Here is a 19,660-nt window from a genome sequence, read left to right as displayed (position 1 = left end):
AGCAAAATCTCAAAGTATGTATTTGTAAAAAGTACATTATTTTGGATGAAAAAAAGTTCACACCCAGTGTGTTGTTTCAGAAAGTGGTATCAATTCTGCTAAATATCACCAATGTTCTAGACAGCATATGTAATGGTAGCTTCAGGCTTTCTGAATTTACTGCCTTATATATTTGCTTTCAACAACAACAAGATAATAACAACTCAAAAATAACTTTTAATGTTTATTAAAAATACATTAGTAAACTTGGTCTGAGCCTGAGAGTATGGACAGCAGGTAGATATGAAAATGTGCTCATTCATATGCTCAAAGAAGTCACAGGTTGTGACAACTCCAACAAAACTCCTACCAGCAGTTCAATGCATGCAAATAATCTAGAACAAGCCTCTAGAGAAATCTCTGACAGCCATTGTTGGGATTCCTCTCACCTTTACAGGTTTATACTAACATGTCACACATCAGCCTTGTCTTTGTTCAAATCTTTTATATGGCCTCTAATCCTTTGATATATAGTTTATGAATAGATATTATCATATAATCTGACATGAATAAATATAATCATATGATCTGACATGACACTTGTGTAATTTTAAGCTTATAATCTTGTAATAATTTGATATAACTTTCAAACAATCATCACTTACCTCAGAACCACTGTATGTACTCCATTATATAATTGCTCTTCCTATACATAAACTCAACATCCCAATCATGATGAGATTGATCTGTCAGCGTCAGCGAGTTGTTTATAGCTACTGTTAATAACTAACAATTTGGACAGACGCTAGCTAGGCCTTAACAAAAAAGAGATTATGTTAAGCACTTTTGTCTATATTCGCTATCAGAGTGTAGAATTTTCATTTTCATAACTGTATATAAATAAATCTCGAAGTTTGTCGTTGTCTGTAGTCGTCATTCGGTGCCCATTTATAGCGATTAAAGTCTAGCAATGATTTGATCTCGGAACCTTCCATTCTCAAAGCGACAAGTTAGCCCATTAAGCTAGATGGGATGGAATAAATTCATTGGGTGATATAAGTCATTATCTGGGTTAAAATACGCATAGCGACTCTGCTTTATGCGCAACGTCACTAAAGCTTGCTCTCATGGTTCTCATTAGTAAGTTCAACAATACAAATACTAGCTTACTCAATTTAGCTAATGGCAACAGCATTGCGTGCCACTGTGTATAAGCTGTTTTTAATAGCTCTGCAACACCGGGTATTTAGCTAGTAGGCCTACATGTATCAGGTCTGCTTATGCAATGTTTATTAATAGTGTATATAAGTACATGTATATACACTCTTTAGTATATAAGAAGGTTGTTTCCACCACCATGTGCCTTTGTCATTAATAGTCATAATCAAAGGCCTAAAATTTTAGTAGCAAACAGTGATATTACAACTAGAAATCAAGTCATGCTTTACAACCTGATCTCTAATAACATTTATAAATTTATTTATTTAATTCCAACATTGAATTTAAACTATAATAACTACATGAAGGCTTACATATAATTTGCACTCATTTTTTGACTTGTTTGTCTTCTATAGAAACTAACTTCCAATTAAACAATCTGTCAAAGAATTTGCATTCGGTTTTTCTGATATTCAACCAGGCTTTAGGCGCTAAAAGATTTTGGGGTCACCACTGATAAAAGAAGTCAGGGTCAAAAAGACAGTTTTTTTAATGAAAATGACGTTACATGAGTTTTTGCAACGAGATGACAAAATATTGGCCAATCTGGAGTTGAAACCCATGACATTCTGTTTTTATGGTATTTCTGCTATTACTAGTTAAAAGCTCAATTTTATAGACATATGTATCGGGTATGCTTATCCTGGGCTTGTTCATTAATTAGTCTAAAAGTCAGCTGAAACGCTCTGATATTACTTTTTTATTAATGTAATTTATCAATTAATTATTAATTTATTAATTTTTTATATGAATGCACATTATTAATACTTCTAAAACATTGTTTTGACTATTCTTTTTAAAATATAGTAACTTATGCAATTAATATAAATATTATTTGTTTATTATTATTATGCTGCAGCTACAGACACCATCACGACTGCCACCTGTGATGTAGTTTTATGAGTCGACAGAATAGTTGTTGAAGTATTTGTGCTTGCGAGGTCCTGGGTAGTGGTACTACTACAAGACTAGCAAGAAGGTATAAAGCAAGAGGCTCTGGAATATTCCATATGATGTCATAATTGGTGGAAGTATCAAATAACCGTCTGACAGTCGAGTCTGCCCACAGCAAGCTAATATATTATGAATATGAAGAGGTTTATTTACACTCTCTGACATCTGTTGGCATGTATTCTTCATTGCAACAGTTTTGTGCTAGAACACAGGCTAGAAGTTAGCCTCTGTCCTATGTTTCGTTGTTGATATCATAGAACGCTCTTGTGCAGTGTCTACTTGTCTATCGCAGCAAGTTTTTTGGCTAAATATTTCCTGCGTGGGTGGCATTTATTGGTCATATCTTCAGGTAAAACTGAGAGCTCTTTAGAGGGATAAAGGAAATGACACGGTATGATATATTTAAATCCCCACACTTGACACAGATATATCACACTTCAAGCATTCATTTCTGACACGCAATTCATGCAGCGCCTTTGTAGGATTAGTCATCAGGCATCAGAAATAATTAACATGTAAGATATACATGTAGCTGTTCATGTACTCTCTTTAGAGTGTAAGTCGTGTTAGCTATAATCAGCGTGTTTAGTTTGAGTAAAAATTTATTTTAAAAATGAAATATCTTAAGTTTCAATTTTGATTTTTTGTTCTATTTCTCAATAATTTACTACTTGGGGAAAAGCGAGGGTAGTAAACTGATTTTTAGATGTTATAGTATTTTACTCCAAAATCAGGTTACTTGGAAGTCTTTCCGATATGTAATGCAAGCATATTGCTATTATTATACAAATATATTATTGGTATACAAATGTATTTTTATGCAAATGTATTACAAATATACTGTTATACAAATATTTTACTGTTATACAAATATTTTACTGTTATACAAATATACCACTTTGCAAATGTTTTATTATACAAATATATTATTATACAAATATATTATTATACAAATATATTATTATACAAATATATTATTATCCAAATATATTAATATACAAATACATTATTATTATACAAATACATCATTGTATTACAAATATGTCATTATTATTATTGTTATTATTACTATTATATAAATACAATGACGATATCAAAGGGCTCAGCTATACAAACTGGTTTTTACTGCATGATGCTGTTTAATAAGCTTAGAACAGTGTTATCTGTGTGAATAAAGGTTGTTGTTCTAGGAAATCAATTTAGGAACACTTTGAAAAGCATTTTTATTCACCCTACTTTGTCTATTAGTTTCTATATTACTACATTATCTTGTATAAAATTAAATGTACACCTAATTTTTATTATTGTAAAAAAGATTGTCCTAATGGTGAACCTTTTTTCTTCGGTAAATTTATAAAAACAAAAGTGTGGCTGCCAAGCTAGCCAATGGGCTGTAAAAGATTTGCGCAATGCTAATCCAGATGCCGTCAGTATCGAACCTATCATATGTAGCCTGCCAGTTCGAGGAGCTGGACTACAACTACATGGCAGTGGTTTCTTTGCTCTAGTCTTTGCTCTCGATGGTGCGTATCTGTAGCCATGATTCAGCTCACGTGACTTGAAGGGTTACCTAGTGTCTTTCATTACACCTTTGGATATATGTTTACTTTCTACTGAATGATACATCTATTATCAATAGAAGTACGGAAAAGTTAGTTTGCAAAGAATTTGTATATTTGCTAAATCAATTAAATATGGCCACTGATTTTGATGCTTCAGTTTATTGCTTTTCATAGTAAAATGTTAACCGAAATGTCAATTTTGCAAACATTTTAATGAAGCTGAAACTTTTTCAGAAAATAACGAAAACTCCCATATGGAAGCGTTTGTCTTTATGGCTTTAATAGTTTTTATGACCAAAATCTTATGCAAATGTATTAACAAATTGAAAGCTTATCTATAGTAACCGAGTCTTCAACAATTTAAATTTACATTGTCAGCAAAAACAGAACGTAAATTAAATCAATTGTTGCTTTTGCACTGTTAGCTTATTTTTAGAAACCTAAGGCTATAATTAATATAAAAAATATGAAAATAAAAAATTAAATATAAAAAATATCAGAAGCTTGCGACAGTGCTCATATGTCACCAATTTTTGCACGCAGTTTAGTGTGAAAAAAGGGCGGAGCTAGATTGAAGTGTGACATGGAATCAATTATATATATAAATTGTGTGATCGCAGCACGCGCCAGGCACACACCGCTACAGCTATCCAGCAGTAGTTATTTATAGCTAGTAACCATGCCTACAATTCAGCTTATTCCAACCACTGCTACTATTAATGGCACCAAATACACTCAGCTTATTCTCACTCCAGTCTCTCCGCGGCACAAACAGTCCAAGAATATTCTGCCTAAACAAGAACCGCTTAGTCCTAGCTCTAATGGCCATACAAGTGAGAAAAAGGTCGAGGGGCAGAAGGGAAGGATACACTTCAGTAAGAAAGCTCTGACTCATCCTCGACCTCAATCTATCATGAGGAGAAACACGAGAGAGAGAAACAGAGTGAGGGCCGTTAATCAAGGTAATTTATCAAAGCTAACAGAGCCTGGGTTTTACAGTTTAAAAACATTTTACAAACCGTTTCGTACGACATTTCAACACAACTGAGAATAAGCTAAGCTTTAGTTAAATATAAGGCTAAACATTGCAATATAAACAAGAAAAAGTATTTTTTCGTCAAATATCATGCGACTACAGATTTTATGCTATTGTTAAATCGGTGACGGTGCATCTTAGGTCGGTACAACGCGCATACAACGCATGCCCAACGAACATACAAGGCACTTGCAACGCACAAACATCCAAACATCACAACGCACATACAACGGTCAATAAAAAATAAATAGAATACTTTGTATAATGTTTTAGACCTGTTTTATTGACAGACTATAAATATAAATAGAATATTAAATAATAATATAATATTATTATTACTATTATTATTACACATTAATATTATTAATAATATTAATGTGTTAACAGTGTCACCTTGTGGTGCATGTGTTGTTAATTACTTGTGTCAGCGTTGTATCCACAATGTTTGTGCGTTGCAAGTGCCTTATATGTTTATTGCACATGCGTTGTGTGCGCCTTGTACCGATCTAAGATGCACCGTTACCGTTAAATCTAAGGCTACCATTATGTCATATAAGCATGCGGTATACTCTCCATCACACAGCATGAGATTGTGAATTTCATTGCCGTTTTTGTACCATTTACATGTAACGTATCAACAGCATAAGCTACCAAATTCTTGGTCTATAAACTAAACAACATAAAATTGTCATAAAAGGTTTTTAAAATTGATATGATATCTATTAAGTTTTTTTTGTAACAACGCACATGGTTATTTACCAGCTAATCAATAATGCTAATCTGGAAAAATATTAATACTAGGTTTTGGCTTTTTTACTGGAAACTTCTTTGCTTAGGATTTCTCTCTAACCATTTTAAAGGATGCAGAGTTTATCATTGCAGCATGCTAAGAGTGTTTACATTCAATACATCGCCTGTGGTTGCCAAGTTAGAGAAATTGCTGAACGACGAACCCCTCAACTAAATAGTATTATGTTAAAATGTTATTTTATTAGTTGTAGATTCCACACATTCTACGTTGCAACAAACAATGAAAATATTTGTAAAATAAATATTTGAAAATAAAAAGTCTGGGGCCAAAATAAAATTAAAGATTATGGTACTATAAATGTTATAACTTTCTAAAACAGTCTAGGCTTTACCTATGCAAAGTCAGTTATTTTGAAATCCTTCTAAAACTGATATATTTACAAGGGATCAAATTGTCCTGCATGAGATTTGAGTCACACACTTGCCTTGATTAAACAACCATAATAAGCAATCAGAGATACAAATCATACTCTCTCTTTCTATTCACACTTTAGGGGCTGATCAAAGGAAGTTGCTGAACTTCACACAGAGCAGTGTAAACACGTGTGAAAACTAATGTATGAGCATGCAAGCAGGTACTTGCAGGTGGCTTCCTGTTTGTATCCTCCGTATTACAGAGTAGTATTTCTTTTCTAGGTTTTGTAACGCTGGCTAATCACGTACCTTCTCATCTCAGAAGTAAGAAAATGAGTAAAGTGGACACACTAAAGGCTGCCATAGACTACATATACAGATTGAAGGAAGCCTTAGAATCGAACAATCCAGAAGAGATCTATAATAATGGTGATTGGTCAGAATCAGTCGTGTCTTCGAGCTATTCCAGTCCTCAGTCTCCGAGTTCCATAGAAACGTGTCAGATACTTTCTTTCTCATCTACTACCTCTCACACGCAAAGAAACAATCTATTACAAAATGAAAATCCTTATCATATGGCCTGCACCAGTCCTATCCAAGAGTTTTCTTTCCCTCCATCCAACCTACCAGAGTCTCAAAACTTTCAAACGGGTTCTTATCATTATGCAGAGCAGTTTTTTTCTGGTGAAACATTCTATTCGCCATTCCAAGCTATTGAAACTTCACCAAGCCACCCAGACTACACCTACTCTCAGGTGCTACCTTCCCATCCAAATATACATATAGATATGTTTGAGACTCAAAGAGATAACCTGTCTTCTCTACCAGTCTTAAACGGCCAAGCTAGCCCGCATCCTTTAGTTTCAAGAACTGAAGCTGATATCCTTGACCTTGTGTCATCTTGGCTTAGCCAATCAACAGACACACCAAATTGCATGTATTAAGTATTAGTGTTATTATTGTTACAGTTATTATTGCTATTTTTCCTAATTATTAGCTAATCTTAGCAAGTTCCGGTTTATCCAACTAGCATGCATAGTTATTGTTTTTTATCCAAATAGTACGTATTGTTATTATTATTTATTGAATTATTATGTATTGTTAGAACGTTCCTTTAGAGTTTCAAAGCCTCTTCAAACTGACTATAATAACCAAAGTTCTTATTTCACTGAAATATGAAATGAACTTCAAAAAAATTACATTTGACTTTTTAGTGTTGCGAGTTTTTTGATATAAAATGCTTCGCTTCGCTATTCCTTGATGTTAATACAGTTGAATAACCACCTGTGAAGATATAAACTTAAAGATACCTATTTGTTTATAGCATAGCTAACATATCATAGGTATTTATAAAGCATTCTCCTTGACTTTGATTTTTTTGGCTTCCATTTACTGAGTGGTTTGTTTTACATTCGTATCTAAGTTTTTGTACAGTTTAAGAGTGAATTATAAACCTTAATGTATAAAATGCCCATGAATACATTTAATATGCGAGTTTAAACTAAGTTGATATTAATAAGACAAACCTAAACCCAATATTATATCAACCTTTGTATTAAAGTCGTCTGCTCAATGCAATACACAAGAGTAGACAACTACAAATTCTTATGTGCATTAATGAAACATCGACTTTGGTTGGACTAGGCCTTTACCATATAAAAAAGCTAAAAGGGTGCGCCATTACTAGCGAGTAGAAGTAACATCTCTAGTCGCTGCTCATCTCAACTAGTTGTCTGTATTCTGATTGGTCGAGTATAAATTTACTAGAAGCGACCTCGTTACTGTGTCACGTCAAACCATTATGGAGCAGTTTTAAGAAACAGCAACTGCAACTGCAAATGTAAAACTACACAAGTAGACGTAGAAATACACAGACTGCATCAATGATGTTACTAGATGTTGAAGTTTAATATGAAGAGGAAGACAACAACCGGTTGCTCGGCAACGTAAATTGGAGTTTATGACAAACTTTCAAAACGGAGTAGCAAATTTTTTTATAGATTATAAAAGGTAGAACCTTCAAACCTTGGACAAAGCATATTGATAAAAGTCTTGTTTACTTCTGAAAAAGGTTGAGCATTGCTCGTTTCTTTTCCTTCTGTTATTTGAAGGCGTCTATGGGTCTTGTTATCAAAGGGCTGTTAATAGTGTTGCCCACAGAATGTGATCTAAAGTAGTCTGTGGACCAGTATATCAAAGTGCAGTTGACAGTCTGGCATGTAGACTGTGCTTTAAAGGAGTTTGTGAACCATTTTATCAAAGGCAGTTGATGAGTATTAGTTGACCAGACCCTCCCAATATGTGGGAAAATACGAGTTTAGATTTTAGATGATGGTCACACTTTTGATAACTGTAATGCGCTTACATTTGGTACTATTGATTCTTGCAAGTGAGGTGTTTCTTATTGAGTTATTTTGCAAGATGAACGTATTAAACATTTTAATGGCATGATTTTCCACTTTTACCATAAATTAATAGTACTGACTTTAATTCTGCCAAAATGTAGAGATTATTATAAAACTCTATCAGTGTCACCGGCTGTCTGATAGATTTACAGTTGTTTAGATTCGTCCTCCCTGCAGTCTTTGAATGCTTAGTTTTTAGTTATTAGACTTCGACAACCTAACATAATTGTTAATTAATAGTTTTACTTGATTTTTTCATTAGTTTCTATTTAGTTTTCATGAATCTTGGTTAGCTGCCTTTTAGAATTTCGAACTACATATACCATTTGTATCTACAGCTTAAATCGATCCATATTTTATGGAGGAGAAATTAAGTGTATGTCATCAAAATGCATTTATTTGTTTTGTCAGTCTGAACTACTTATCAGATGTTATCAAATAAATTATCAGCAGGAAAAACAGACAGTTCTTCGATAAGTGCCGATAATGCACGTTCTAACGCATGTCAACACTATATAAGAACTTTAACAATAATGCTGGATTTTAGCTCGCATATTTATTAGCAAAGTATACATGTAGACTAATTTTATTAATTTTCAAATTTTTTGATTTAATCACTCGAATGTTCAGACTATGCCTTTTCTACGCAATGTGTGTAGTATACACCGGTGTAGGCTATGTGTGTAGTATACACTGGTGTAGGCTATGTGTGTAGTATACACTGGTGTAGGCTATGTGTGTAGTATACACTGGTGTAGGCTATGTGTGTAGTATACACTGGTGTAGGCTATGTGTGTAGTATACACTGGTGTAGGCTATGTGTGTAGTATACAATGGTGTAGGCTATGTGTGTAGTATACACTGGTGTAGGCTATGTATGTAGTATACACTGGTGTAGGCTATGTGTGTAGTATACACTGGTGTAGGCTATGTGTGTAGTATACAATGGTGTAGGCTATGTGTGTAGTATACACTGGCGTAGGCTATGTATGTAGTATACACTGGTGTAGGCTATGTGTGTAGTATACACTGGTGTAGGCTATGTGTGTAGTATACACTGGTGTAGGCTATGTGTGTAGTATACAATCATGTATGTACAAAAATTACAAGTAGGTTATAGCTACTTTTTGCAGTCAGACAGTTGTTTAATGTGAACAAATCTGCTGCTTCTACCTTGACAAGCTGTATACTTATCTCCATGTATGTTGGGGGAAACATAAAATAGAAAACATAACGGTGTGAACTGGTAATGCTATTTAATATTCACTGCAGGACAAATAGTTAGTCAGTTACTCTCTATTGATTTTCTCTAAACTAGCCAGAGGAATCTGAACAAGTGTTTTACATTTAGGACAAATGGATGCAATTGAACACCCAGCAGAGAATTGACCTCAAGTAACAGTTTCCCTGAGTAGTTTTGCTTGCGACTAATTGCTGAATAAATTGCACTCATTAACAGTTTATATCTACCGTGCAATCTTATTTTAATTAATTCTTTTGTTAGCCTCAGAGGCAACAAACTTGTTTATCTACCTATTTAAACTCTATAGAATTATTTGGTTATCCTTGTTTATCTGAACACCTTAGTAACTCTTCTTTATACTATGGTAGGTAAATGTTTTTTTTTGTGTCATTTGGTTTCAGAGCATCAAAGTGCAGCCCGGCTGACATAAGCCCAAACTTTCTAAGAATCTAGTAAAACGATTAACTATGGCCCAAAGGATTCACTGTTCTTCGTACATCAACTTATTCACTTTATTTGGTTCTGGAGACAAAAAACTTGTAACGTAACAATTTATAATCGTTTTAAGAAATAGCCAATGCTTAATTATGTGAATAAGATCTACTCCCCTTATGACAATTATATTGTAACTTGGGAGTTGTTATACTTCGCACCAAGAAAGGGCAACTTTAAAACCAAAAGAACACGTCGCTTCATAAAAAAATTAAAGAGCTTTATAAAGTAATGTTGTTTTTGTTTACTTATTGCTGCCTTGGAAATATTGCTTGCATTTGAAGAAAATAAATCGCCTCCTATTTGGACCTAAAAAAACAGAAAATACCTTCTCTTTTCTTCCAGCTAGCGAAACATAATCTTTGTTTTACTCTGGCAAACAAAAGCTATCTTTCCTTTTGAAACAAAGAAAAACTGCATTTTTATCTAAAAAAACAAAGTCTGTGATATGCTTTAAATGCAAAAAAACAACTTGATACTAAAAAATTTAGTAGTTAATTTCCTTTATATTAAAAAGTTTACTTTCCTTAGAATGTTTGCTTGCCAATCTTCAAATAGTTTTTTGAGGTTCTACTAGATGATTCTCTAAATTCCACATAATTTCCTTTTCATTTAACCAGCTCTGTCTAAAAAATTTTTTTGATCCAGTAATTATCCAAAGATCCTTAAAAAGAATCAAACAGAACCAAGTTATTACAGTAAAATGCTAACCGCTTTGCTGAGCTCACAATTACCATATCTTAATTTTAAAAAGAAAAGTATAACAGAACAGCAACATTAACTAACAGAACCAAATTAGATTTGTTTTAGAAGTAAGAGGTATTGTGTCAAGCCAAGATATTTTGACTCTCTCTACAGCAGTAATTAAACTGGCTAATATAGCTGATGGTTAGGCAAAAACGCAATAAAACCATATGGCTAAGCATTCCAGCCACATCTCTCACCAGCAACATTTACTTTTTGTTATCGAAGTTTAAGGAAAATTCTTAAGTTCAATGAATTGACAAGTTGTAGCAGTCAATTTAAGATCTATAGTAACATTTAGTTTTAGCAATAGTTAGTTTTCAACTATAGTAATCGCAATTGAAAAAAGGGTTGCTACCATTTTAATAGGTCTTTTGGAAACATAATACATAGTTCTAAATAATCATGGTGCAGTTGCCTGTAACATTAGACATCTGTATTGCTATAGACATCTGTATTGCTAATTAGCTGACTCTGGTGAGAGATGTCTTATCAGTATTAAATGCTAATTTGTTTAAATAATGAATTTGTTAGGTTTTGTTAAACATCGCATAAAAATGGTTGTTATAGTAGACTTGATAAGGCAAAAGTTATTGTGAAACAAAAATTCATTTCAGAAAAGCTGGAAGCTGGCTGTTACAGAAAGTGATACCGGTATGTAGATTTATAACAATATTATGATTGCCAGCGGATCAAGTTAAAGTTTGTCTCCTTTAAACAAAATAATTCTTTTTACTGTGTGATTAAACAGGACATTTTACCCGCACACATGTCCCATATGTTCAACTGTAGAACCACCCAACTTTGCTTCTGTTTATGACTTTACTGGAAGGGTTATGAAAGGGAGGATTACTCCTCACAATCAACTTGTGTGATTTAGGAAATAAGATAGCTTGTATTTAATATTTCAAAAACTTAAGGACCTAAAAACTTACAGTTCTATTTGTGCACAGCGCTACTCACCAAAAGCGCAAGCTTTTAGAAGCTTCCGGAATGTATAAATATATACTGAAAGTTTTATTTATTTACTATGTAAACGTAGTGGTAAGATATGCAAACAATAATATTTTAGTTAGCTTATATCCATCCTGAGAATGTTTACTTATGCCTGCCCTCCGTTTTAATACTCCTTCTAGGTTCCTTTCTGTGACATTCTATGACGGAAATGACAGCAACTCTACCTCATCACATTTTACAAAGCTTTTACAACTGCGTTAATTGAAGGAAACTATTCGTAGTTCTGCTGATGACTCATATACCTGGTGATGGAACTAGTGCCCTTCAATAATCTTAAGCTTTTTAAGAAAAAAACTGATTAAATCTTTATTATTTTTTACCAAATGCTTTTGGAATTTCATCAATCTTTACTGTAATACAAACTGTCCGTTTGTCTGTCTGTTCAAAAGCATGGTTGGAGGTTTGGAAAAGGATTCGATCTTGTAATTTCAGCTTGATAGAACAAAGCACTAACAGCTGTACCAATCGACCAACAATAATAGTAAAATAAGGAATAATTGTGTTCATAGTTATTACACCTGATGATCTCTCATGGTGCAGCAACCGCTAGACTACTAGTATTAATAAAAAATAAATATTATGTTTATAAACACAGCAATTCTTTGTTAGAAATAGCAAATTTCAGTTTCATCAATTTTTATTCTATGGTGCTTGCAGAAGACCTTTTCTTTATTTATGAATGTGTTACAAAATGGTGACAATAGATATAAGCGTTTATGGGCAAAGGATGACTAAATATTCGTTAAGAACAATAAGTTAAAATGGGTGTTTTAAAAGAAACTTTCTTGCTTTTGGTTGCAAAGAAACCTCTCTTTTCTCTGGCAGTCAGTTGAGGCTACTCTGTCTAGAGTTGTGACTTGCATATGATAGCAGATCTCCGATCAGTTTGACTACAAGCAGTTGTCTGCAGTAAGCTTGTATCGATCTGCCTCCATTTTAAATTTTTCTCCACTACATCTTTGTAGCGGAGTCTAGACCTTCCTTGACTTTGCTTACCATCAACTAGTTGAGAGTCATAGTAGCTTGTCGTGTTGCATTCTGGGTACATTGATAAACCATCTCAGACTTCTTTCAATAAGGATGTCAGCCATATTGATAGGCTTGTCTGTAATAAGCTTTCAACGTTTGTGATTTGTACTCCCAAGATTTTGGGTTGCAAAGACACAGATAGTCATAAAAGTAACATCTCAGCAACTCTACAATAAATTGGTTTGCTTATCAGATAAAGTATTAAAATCTAAAAACGCATGAATCTGCTGATGTTTCTTATATCATAATATTGGCGCACTGGAAGTAGTCCCAGTTGTCTTCTCTTGCCACACTTCTCAGGTTCCTACACCGTTTCTGCTTTTTATTTACCACAGAATAATGATTGCTGTCAGAGAAACCAATCACAACAACCGGTCTTGAAAGCACTTCCTCCACAGCTATATACAGGTCAGGAAGTTAGTTCTAGCGCTGGGTCACTCACTTTACTGACCTCAGAAGGGAAGTGTGCAGCGAGTCTGTGGTTGACTGACGCAATAATCTCTCATCTCAGTGCCACAAAATCAGCTAATTAGATATTGAATGGTTCATGTAAATATGTAACAAAAGCTTACTTTTATTAAATAAAACATTGAGTAATAAGAGCAGTAAACTCTGCCTAATGTTCACAGCACTGTAGCAAGGAGTGTATATTTCTAGATGCGACCTTATCTTACATACCTACCTATTAGATATATTAATAGCTGTAACTATCCCTCTGAATTTTGACAGTGTAGACTGATTGGATGGATGAGTAGTCTTATACAACTTTTATTGTTCCGACCAACCTTGACACTATAATTAAAGGCAATATGAAATAATATGTGCACTGAGCATAAAATAGAAAGTGACAGCATGCAGTGCAATAAATTCAAGCTCAAATTCAAAATAAAACAATAGGCATTATATAAAGTGGATGAATAGCACAAATCATACCTTATTGTGGTCTTCCAGAGAGTAGTTAGTGTTTCAGTTTAGTTGTTGGCTATATGTATGTAGTTTAATAATAAGAAATCATGGCTACGTTTTTGATGTTGCTAGCGTAGCTGTATGCTAAGAACTGATCTACTGGATTACAAAACAAAAGACAAATTGCATTTATCATAAAGTAATTAACTTATGAATATCCATCCCTTCATTGCTGACCCAACCGCAATCAAAACATTCACAGCAAAAAAAACAGGCTGGTGGGGAAGGCCACTAGGCATTGATGCTGACCAATTCCCTACAATAGCATATATTTTTAATAGCATACAAGTAATATATGTCAACAACAAGCTTTATTTCTGAACAAGTTTTATTTTTATATCCTATAGTAGCATTGGTACCCAGCATTTCCGGGGTGACATATGTAGTTACAATCATATATTACAATATACCCCGTACAAGACAATCAAAGTTTTAAAATTATATAGATAGATTTATGTTTATTATATTTCATATTTAATATTTTATAGTTTTAATTAAATATTCTATTTTAACCTCTAACCCTTACCTTGTACAAACAAATGGACAGAGAGAAAAACACCGCTCTTATCATAGAAAAGATAATTCTGCAATGCTACAAAACGGTCGATTAATGCAGATAATGGAGAACCGATCTACTACAAAAAGTTCCATACAAAAGTTTCTTTTATTAAGAGTTTTAGTTACCGCATATCGTAGTCGCTTATTGCCGTCGTAGTACCGCATATGGCATACCATCACTGCGGTGATTTTAAGAAATAATACAAGACAGTCAGAGTTTGTTAAGTACATGTATATAGATAGATGATTATGAAAAACTATTGATAGTTAATAGGAAGCTGCCTGCCTATGTTTCTAGTTTCTGCTAGTAATCTTTTAAATAGCACACTATATGGGACTTTGATGATAAGTAGTGCTTGACGTATTCTAATAAGAAAAATACTTAGTAGTATATTCTCTGGCTCTATTGTCTTTAGTCGCCATTTCTAGTATACCTGTTGCTAGTTGTCTATCTGTTGCTAGTTGCATATCTCACAGTATGGTGGTTTTTTCATATTCTATAGCAGGTTTAGGTTCATGTTTGAACCATGCATCCTGGTCTACATACTGCTGTGCTTGTTAAGCGACCAATGGGTGTATGGTTTATCACTTTATTCTGCACTTGGAAGTGTTCTGTTTTAACTGGTATTACGTATGCAGATAGGAGGTGGTCGATGACCTCATAAAACTGGTCATATAACCTACGGTTTGGGTTGCAGTATTTTTAATAATTTTACTCATGTAGACGGAGGTGGTTAAGATAGGATCTCGAGCACGATTGATTGAACTTTCTGTTTCAGATTTAATCCCTGCACTTTGTGGCCACGGAATCGAAGCAAGTTGGCTGACATCCATGCCGTGTAGTCATATTAGATGCGTGCTATGGACGACATGCGTGCTATTCTTTATATCGATGGTCGATTCTTAATCTTCCATTTTTTTGTTATCTTTTAAATTTAGAAGTCTTCGATCGGCCTTTTACTTATTTTATAATCAGTTTCATTGTTCTGAACAATTTGGGTTTTCTTTGCCGAGGTTTAGCTTGGTTCTTGGAGCCTAAATCTGTTGTTCACTCCAGTAAATGGGTACAGCTTTTCCTGTTTCTCGTGATTGTATAGATTTTGAAGTAGAAAATTCCAGTTGTGCTCTAAGAATACGCTTAGATTGGTCAACTTGTATCAGTCCTCTTTTTATTGTTATAGCTATTACCATTGTTATTACTATTACATAATATGGTTTTAATGTGGCAACATTAGCTGATATATACTTCTACCATTGACCTAGTTTTGTTAGCTTGGGATGAACACAACCTTTCGGTGTATATTCACAGATCTGAGCAGATCTGCTTTTTGTGCATTGAATTTCTTCACCTTAACTCCCAAAAACGTTGTTCAATCTGTAATCTGTATGTGGCTCCAACCACCATCGGTATTACCTTTGCCTTCCCTTTCCACCTCTGGGTTAGTTCCACTGTCAGATCTTGCTACCTCTCTATCTTCCCTGTTTTTTCTCAAGTACACAAAAACAGTATATCAATAATAGTTAATTATCAATAATAGTTGTTCCTAAGTCCAACTTACTGATCGCCATGATATTAGACCTCCAATATTACTAGTATTATATATTACTAATATTATATATTACTATTATTATATATTACTAATATTATATATTACTAGTATTATATATTACTAATATTATATATTACTAATATTATATATTACTAGTATTATATATAACTAATATTATATATAACTAATATTATATATTACTAGTATTATATATAACTAATATTATATATTACTAATATTATATATTACTAGTATTATATATAACTAATATTATATATTACTAGTATTATATATTACTAGTATTATATATAACTGATATTGTATATTACTAATATTATATATTACTAGTATTATATATAACTAATATTGTATATTACTAATATTATATATTACTAGTATTATATATAACTAATATTATATATTACTAGTATTATATATTACTAGTATTATATATAACTAATATTATATATTACTAGTATTATATATAACTAATATTATATATTACTAGTATTATATATAACTAATATTATATATTACTAGTATTATATATTACTAGTATCCTGGCAGTCCAGTGAGTTGTGAGAGATCAGCAGGCGTAATAACTATACTTACAATTATTCAGAAATGCCAATGGGTGCTTGACCAGTTGTCCTGTGTCGGTCTCCCATGTCGAAAGTCAGCAGTTCAAATTCCTTGAGGCAATTTTTACTCCAACTTCCAGTCGTGGCTGTGGACAGCTCTTTTTATAGCAAAGAAGATTATTATCATCACTAGAAGTGTTTTAAATAAAATATATATTCTACCGCAATATATAAAATACATTGTGATAGAATTGAACACTCATCACATCTAGCAATTACAATCACATTTTTACACAAATACACAAAGCAACTTTTATAGCCTCTTATTACCAGTATCATTCAGCCTTTCAAGTGCTTCAGGCTGCAGCTGCTAAATTATAGTGGTACCTAAGGCTATGGTATCACTCAGTTGCTAAATCGCTGTAAAATTATGCTGACTCAGAGAGAAAAAACATAGTTGTTGAACACAGTATTATGTCTATAATCACAAAAGGTTTCGTCTCTTTAGGAGCTGCCAGCTGATTCAGAAACCATTAATAGACATACGATGCCATGCAGCCTAAAATAACAAGAATTAAACAAAGAAAAACGACATTTTGGCCGAGCAAATGGATGCTAAGTAACTGCAGCTTGTTGGATTATTGATCAAGCTACTGATGGCAAGCATCAAGGGTTAGCAATTAGGACACTTTGGAAAATTGTGTAACTCTTACTGTTATCGCAACAAAGAAAGGTTCTAGCCATAAGCCTCCCACAGTTTCTCACTTTGTTAAGAATTTCAGCTATACACCACATGATTGGTTTAATAAAATAGAAAATCAGCATTTGAAACCTGTATATGACGAACTGCTAGTCATTGGTTTTGTGATATAAATTGCTGCTATAATGCAGATAACTTTATACTATAACATAATATGCATAATATTATAGTATAATGTATATAATACATACAATCTTTACTATAATAAGAGCTGTGTCTGCCCATCTGTGTAAAGCCATGCAGAAATCGAATCCAGATATTTGAGTTCCCAGCTGAGCATACCAGCATCTACAACACTCGACCACCTTACCACATCTAAGAATAATTGTGTACATAGTTATTACACCTGACAATCTCTCATAGCTCACGGGACTGCCAGCATACTGATATAATATAACAGGTAATATATACAGTATATACTATATAATATAACATATCATTTATAATATACATGTACATGTATATACTGAAACTAGGTGAAGGCCCAGGGTTGTCCGAGTAATAAAAGTCTTTGCACAGACAATTTCTTTTTATTTAACATATAACAACAGTTACTGTAGCTGCGCTTAGTTAGAAGTAGAACTTGGCACGGTTGTTTGTTTGTTTTACTGATGACTGTGCTGTTGTAGTTCATTGCACTGGGTGGGCGGGCTGCTCTGATCTGGTTTTGTGTTTTGATGAACTGGTGGGTGACCGTCCTATCCGGATGTTCTTTTTGTTGATGTCACAGCACAAATGCTGTCAGCACAAAGAAATGTATGATGTCACGAGTTGCATTAGCCGAAAATTGTTGATTTTCAAGTATTTTAAGTAACAAAAGATGAATCAACTTTCCTGTTGCTTACCAATTGCAAAAGTATTTAGGTGCTACAATTTCTAATTTTATACCTGTTTACAAGATGCCATAGTATATAAGCAGGCAGACTTTCACAAGTGGACAGTAGCGCTTTGAGAATTCTCTCTCACCTACATATTATTTTTCTGAAGTATTACAGTCATATCACATGTATTAGGAATTATTCTGAAGATCAAACTAATCACAGTATTAAACCAGTCAGATCTGTTATGGAGAGAGCACAAGGTATGTTGTGTTTTTTATTGCTACATTTAGTTTTGTATTTACTGCTACAATTGTATTTAATCAAGGCTTTGAATTCCACAAGGTTGGCAACTTATTACTGCTTATTTTTGGCTGTATTAGCAGTCATCTGAAATGTCACATAGGATGAACAATATGCTGACATTGAAGAATTAGTAGTGTTGAACTGCTGCCTGGCTTATTTTATCATGCTTGTATTTTTACTTATATTCACTTGTAGTTTTACTTGCTTATGTTTTAAAGAAATCGACTGATGTGAAACTCAATGCATATATAGTATTGTATAAACTGCATTTTACCATTTTGTAGTTTTTACGGTGTGAACTACGTCAATAAAGTTCATATCAGTCATAAACCACTCTTCCTTATAACGGATCGTGACTACAGTTACCATTCTAACTTTCAAACTTCAAATCATGTAAAAAGTGTTTTGTGGAGTTCAAATAAACTAAGAGAAAAAATAAAACAACTGTGAAGCTTTTCAAACTCAAACTTTGTCAAACAACTGCAACTTCAATCTTCATATCATAAGAAAAATGTTTGGTGCAGGTCAAATAAATTAAGAAACAAAACAAAACAAATATAAAAGTGTTTAAATGTAAATGTGAAATAATTGACGAATATTGTGTTCGTTAAACACGCGTTTCACAAAAGTTCTTATCAGTGCTCTCTTTAAATAATATAATATATATTTAGATTTACACTCTCTTATCACATTCATAAACCTCTTATAACTTTTGAAGTTTATAATACAAGTTTCTAAAGTTTGTTTCATTGTCGTTATTATTTCAACTTGCATTTTTTAAACATAATTTGAGTATCATGTTTGAAGTTTAAACATTATTCATTTTCCTACCACTGTTATTATTACTTAGTTAATTTCCAATTTTTATTATTAATATTAATTTTTCATTCAACCATTTTCGGCAGACATTATTTTAATAGATATTAATACCAATAATAATAATACCATATTCTGTCATATTTTTTCTTAATCTGTTAAATACATGTATTCTCAGAAGTTACACATTGTCTAATGTCTCCAAAGAAAGGAGCCTGTCCTGCACAAAATCATTTTCTCAAGATATGAAGTTTGAAAGGTACAGTTGTTTGACAAAGTTTTAAAACCTTTACAGTTGTTTTTATTTTTTTCTTAATTCATTTCAACTACACAAAACACTTCTCTCATGATATATAGTTTGAAAGTTGGAATGGCAAATGTTGTTATATGTTAAATACAATTAAATTTTTTGTGCAAATACTTTTTTATTATCCGGGCAACGTCGGGTAGCACAGCTGCTAG

At 33.0% G+C, this 19,660-nt stretch overlaps 1 protein-coding gene across 1 annotated transcript; it reads left to right on the top strand.

The window, feature by feature from the left end:
- The first annotated feature begins 4,392 nt into the window (after positions 1–4,392).
- LOC137407856 (achaete-scute complex protein T4-like) lies at positions 4,393–6,857 on the top strand. Its single transcript, XM_068094237.1, has 2 exons — positions 4,393–4,675; positions 6,196–6,857. Exons 1-2 carry the CDS (start codon positions 4,393–4,395, stop codon positions 6,855–6,857), a joined length of 945 nt encoding a protein of 314 aa, XP_067950338.1.
- The last annotated feature ends 12,803 nt before the right edge of the window (positions 6,858–19,660 follow it).

This window comes from Watersipora subatra, chromosome 11, assembly GCF_963576615.1.
Source record: "Watersipora subatra chromosome 11, tzWatSuba1.1, whole genome shotgun sequence".
In the NCBI taxonomy this organism is placed as follows: domain Eukaryota; kingdom Metazoa; phylum Bryozoa; class Gymnolaemata; order Cheilostomatida; family Watersiporidae; genus Watersipora; species Watersipora subatra.
This window is presented reverse-complemented; position numbering and strand designations above follow the sequence as displayed.

Coding starts and splice junctions, on each gene's coding strand:
- LOC137407856 (XM_068094237.1), top strand. CDS start 4,393: ATGCCTACAATTCAGCTTATTCCAACCACTGCTACTATTAATGGCACC. Junction 4,676..6,195: donor AGTGAGGGCCGTTAATCAAG/GTAATTTATCAA, acceptor TTTCTTTTCTAG/GTTTTGTAACGCTGGCTAAT.